The 4493-nt window shown below is 32.8% G+C and overlaps 1 protein-coding gene across 1 annotated transcript; it reads right to left on the bottom strand.

The window, feature by feature from the left end:
* Positions 1-325: 325 nt before the first annotated feature.
* LOC120071561 (AAA-ATPase At3g50940-like) lies at positions 326-4085 on the bottom strand. Its single transcript, XM_039023894.1, has 2 exons — positions 2950-4085; positions 326-958 (listed from the first exon to the last, which is right to left on the bottom strand). Exons 1-2 carry the CDS (start codon positions 3943-3945, stop codon positions 458-460), a joined length of 1497 nt encoding a protein of 498 aa, XP_038879822.1. The 5' UTR covers positions 3946-4085; the 3' UTR covers positions 326-457.
* Positions 4086-4493: the final 408 nt, after the last annotated feature.

Genomic DNA, 4493 nt, shown 5'->3' with positions numbered 1-4493 from the left:
TGATGTTAAAATTGGCCAAAGAAAAACTTATACAACATAATACTAAGTTTTAAAATTTTAAAAGTGAAATTAAACCACCTAAAATTAAATAATTTATCATTTTCTCGAAATTTCTAATGTGGAAATTGACGTCCCTAAATCACCTATATAATTTTCTCTTTAAGTTTCTACAAATTTATAGAGAAAATTTATAACTAATCAACAAATTTTAACATCAGCTAAATCAAACTAACCTAAATTAATTTTATTTTGTTAAAACATATATTCTCGACCTTTGAATATAGCCTCACTTCTAATAATATCGTTAAACTAATTAAATAAAAAGTAATAACAATTGAATTAGATACGTTTAATTACTAACATAAATATAGTTTTAATAGATCTAAAACATACGAGTGAATGAGTTGTTTGAATCTTTCACCTCCAATATATTATTTTTTTTTTCTCAAACTAGCAACTAAAACTTTCTTCCTCTAAGAAGCTTCCTGCTCTTAACCCTAGTTGTCACCTTCTTCTTTGCCTCCACTTTCAATCTCTTAGCCTCTCTCAATTTACCTTCTTCTTCACCATCTTCACCATTATCATTATCCTCCTCCTCCTGCTCCATCTTCTTCCTCTTCAGCAGCTTAACCAGCCCTTCAAGGGACATATCAGCATCCTCGCTCTTCATCAACTCCTCGGCGATCTGGGCCGGCGTCACCTCTGTGGCATCGAGAAGGGTTTTGATCTCTGGGAAGAGACGGTGTCCGGTGGGACCGATTTGCAAGTAGTTTGCTGCGAGAAGCTTAAAGCCATGGAAGGTGCAATAGGACATGTGAATGTGCATGTCCATCCGACCCGGCCGCAGCAGCGCTGGGTCAAGACGGTCCTTGTTGTTCGTTGTAAAGATTATGATCCTCTCGTCGCCACAGCTTGACCATAGCCCATCTATGAAGTTTAAAAGCCCTGAAAGTGTGAGCTGAAGTCCCCATGCAAAAGTACATGTAAGAAAATATCATAAACGGAAACAAAGTGAAAATATTTCTACTTTTATATCTGGTGTATCCTAAATTTTAAAAATGNTATATATATAAATTTTCAGTTTTATGGTATGAAATATTCATTTTTAAAAATTAGATATAAAATTAAATTTTGTCTAATAAAATATTAAATTTTCTATTGTTTATATCACGTATTACATAGACACTTGAAATTTAGTGAATTATTAGACATTACATTAAAATGGAAAGAAACCTATAAGTTAATTTTTAAAGTTAAATAATTTGACACAAACTACAAAGTTTTCAATTTAACATAATTAAAATGTCTATATTTTAATAATGAAGTTGGAAAAAGAGTATTTTAGAGACTATTAGTACTTCCACTATCAATAGCTAAAAAATAATGATTATGGGTTCACATGGCTTTTAAATGTGTCTTAATTTGCATCAATTCTAATGTCCATCATACCCAATATAACTATCTTATCTAGTCCCTTGTATATATATGTGTATATATATATATGAAAAAAAAATTATAATTTTTTTAAAAACTGTTATTATTGACCAATTAATATGATGACGTTAAAAAGATAGCTATTTGAAATATGTATCATACATAACTGACATCATCGTAGGTAAAAATTGTTGGAATAAAAGTTTGAATTCCCAAATATCCCACATATTATTGAAAAAATGTTAAAAAGACAACGACATGGTTACTCAAACAAAAGTCTAGAGACCACGTTTTAAAAGATTAAAGGTTTAAAGTAGAATTTAAACTTATTTATAAAATAAGTATTTTTTTATAAAGAAGGTATAAAAAGTACTTCTATTACCTAATGAAAAGCACTTACACATTAAATAATAAAATATCTTGTGATCATTTTTTCCCCTAAAAAAAGTTACTTTCTTATTTGTACTTTTTAACTTAAATCATTGTGTACTATTTTAGTCTTTATATTTTTTACTTTTTTTTTTATCCATATATATTTAGAATTTTTTTTTTGTCCATATACATCTTAAAAGTAACCATTTTAATCGCATTTTTATTGTAATTTTATTTCATTTTTAAGAAACCTAAATTGCCATTTTGAAAGTACATTAACTAAAATGAACATTTTGAAAGTAAATGAACCAAAATGAATTGAAAGTACAAAGATAAAAAAGAACCATAATTGAAAGTACAAAGACCAGAATAGTATATTTTTTTCTTGAGTTCAAAAGATTTGACTTGAAAACAATTTTATAAAAACATTCCCTTAGAGTCAATATTAAAATTATTAAAAATAGTGAATTAAGCTTAGAATCCCAATATTTATCATGAAAAGTGTCAAAGTGTGCATAGCTCAATTTGCATATATTAATAATCACGAGGATGTGGTTTAGATTCCTCTATTACAATTATACTAAAAAAAACGTTTATTATGAAAAGTATTAACTTTAAATTGAACTAAGTGATGAAATAGTGCATCTACACTTATCTACTTAAAAGGTATTTAATTATACTTTGTGAGTATTTGAATGTCTTAATACTATACGTAGTTTCACGTGATTTTTGTATTAAATTAGTCTAATTATGGCAATAAGTTGGCTTACACACATTCACAATTAGTGCAAAAATATATATTATATTTGGTCGAGAAAGAACTAAAAGAAGGAATTAATATTGTTTAATTAATGAACGTTATTCTCCACTAAGTCTAAATATATATAGATTGCCACTTTTGCTAGCACTTTCTATATAAAATAAACATGTGTGGAAGTTTGGCTAGTTAAAGGGCTCCATTATTGACACCAACAAAGATTTTTATGGGAATTTGACTTATGAGTAAGATTTGTAGAATTTAACATCAAATCAACAATTTAACCATGTTTTTAATCTAATTATGAAGAACTTAGTGGAAGAATGGTTTTTTTTTTAAAAAAAAAAAAAGCCAAAAGAAAAATGAGAGAGTTGAGAAGAAAAGACCTGAATTTCACGAGGATGGTTAGGCCGCCAATCACCATGGTGGCGATCCGGCAGCTCAACAGTACAATCAATATCTTCAATAACCAAAATGGATCGATTCCCCGTCGTCAAAAGCAGCTTCCTCAAATCAGAATCCTGAATCACATTCCCCAATTGCAGATCATATATATCAAACTTCAAGTAATTCGCCATCGCCGCCACCAAGCTCGATTTCCCTGTTCCCGGTGGCCCATACAACAAATACCCTCTTTTCCACGCTCTCCCAACTCTCTTATAAAACTCCTTCCTCTTCAAAAACCTGTCCAAATCTTCCATCACTGCCTTCTTCCCCTCCGCCTCCATCGCCACCGTCTCGAATGTCGCCGGGTGCTCCAAGTTCACCGAATCCCATTTCCCACTGTAGCAACCAGAGCTGTTCATTGTGTACATTTTCAGAGTCCTTTCTTGGTTTTTCATGGCTAGAGCACGATCGAGAAGAAAGGGGATGTATGAATTGAGGATTTTATGACGGTGGGTTTTGTTGAATTTCAACTCGAAGAAGTGGCGCTCTGTTTTTGGTGGAAACAGATTGGGGTTGTTACTGGGGTTATTGGAATTTTTATCGTTGTCTTGGGAATTGAAAGTCCATAATAACTGGATTCCATCGAAGGAATCGGTTATTGCCTCACCCTTTTCGAGGCGGATTGTTGGGTTTCTGTCTTTTGGGGTTTTTGAGATGCGGAGGCGGCCGGTGTCGGAGGTGATTTTTGTGGACAGGTAGATCTCGGCGGCTTCAAAGATTTGATTTGGGGATATGCCGGTGGTCTCTTCGATGACGAGAGTGAAGAGAGGGGAGTGCAAGTTGAAGAGGCGGCGGATTCCAGCCGCCACGTACGACCGAACAGGGGCTGGGATCAGGTCGTTGCCCATTGATCGGAACAGCATTAGGGAGCCGGCCATGGAGGCGTAAGCTGAGAATAATGACTGCGCAGATGGCATCTCTTTCATTGAAAACATCTCGCGGTGGGCACGGCGGCGGCGGCGGCTTGTTGGACTTTTGGGGAGAGGGCTTTGCTTCGGAAGTTTGAAAAAAGACTTGGCTGCATAAAAAGTGATTGAGTTGTTATAAATGAGGAATCTCACCTACAAAATGACTCATCCTATACAAAAAACGTCAATATATCACATGCCAGATTTTTTCTCATTGTTATCTTTTTTTTAATCATTTTTCTTTTTCTTTTTCTTTTTTTTTTTTTAGGTTTCATTTTTTTTAATTGTTGTTGTGATTTTCTTTCGCATCTTTCCTCTAGACTCTGTGTAAATCGTATTTTGTTATTCTCTCAATGTAACGTGATTTTTTATTCGGCTTGCTTTTTTTTTTTCCTCCTAATTTCTTGTGATTTTGTACTCTATGTCGATCATTGTCTCTTTTTCATAGTGCAAGTTTTAAAATTTAAACAAACAACTACGAGAATAAAAAAGAAGAAAAATAATAAGATTTAGACGTGTACCTGAAACCAAAGAATAATGTTATAACAATATGTATGGTACATATGTCATGCTTG

This window comes from Benincasa hispida, chromosome 1, assembly GCF_009727055.1.
Source record: "Benincasa hispida cultivar B227 chromosome 1, ASM972705v1, whole genome shotgun sequence".
NCBI classification, from domain to species: Eukaryota; Viridiplantae; Streptophyta; class Magnoliopsida; order Cucurbitales; family Cucurbitaceae; genus Benincasa; species Benincasa hispida.
Note: the sequence above shows the minus strand (reverse complement) of the source record. Positions and strands in the feature narration are given on the sequence as shown.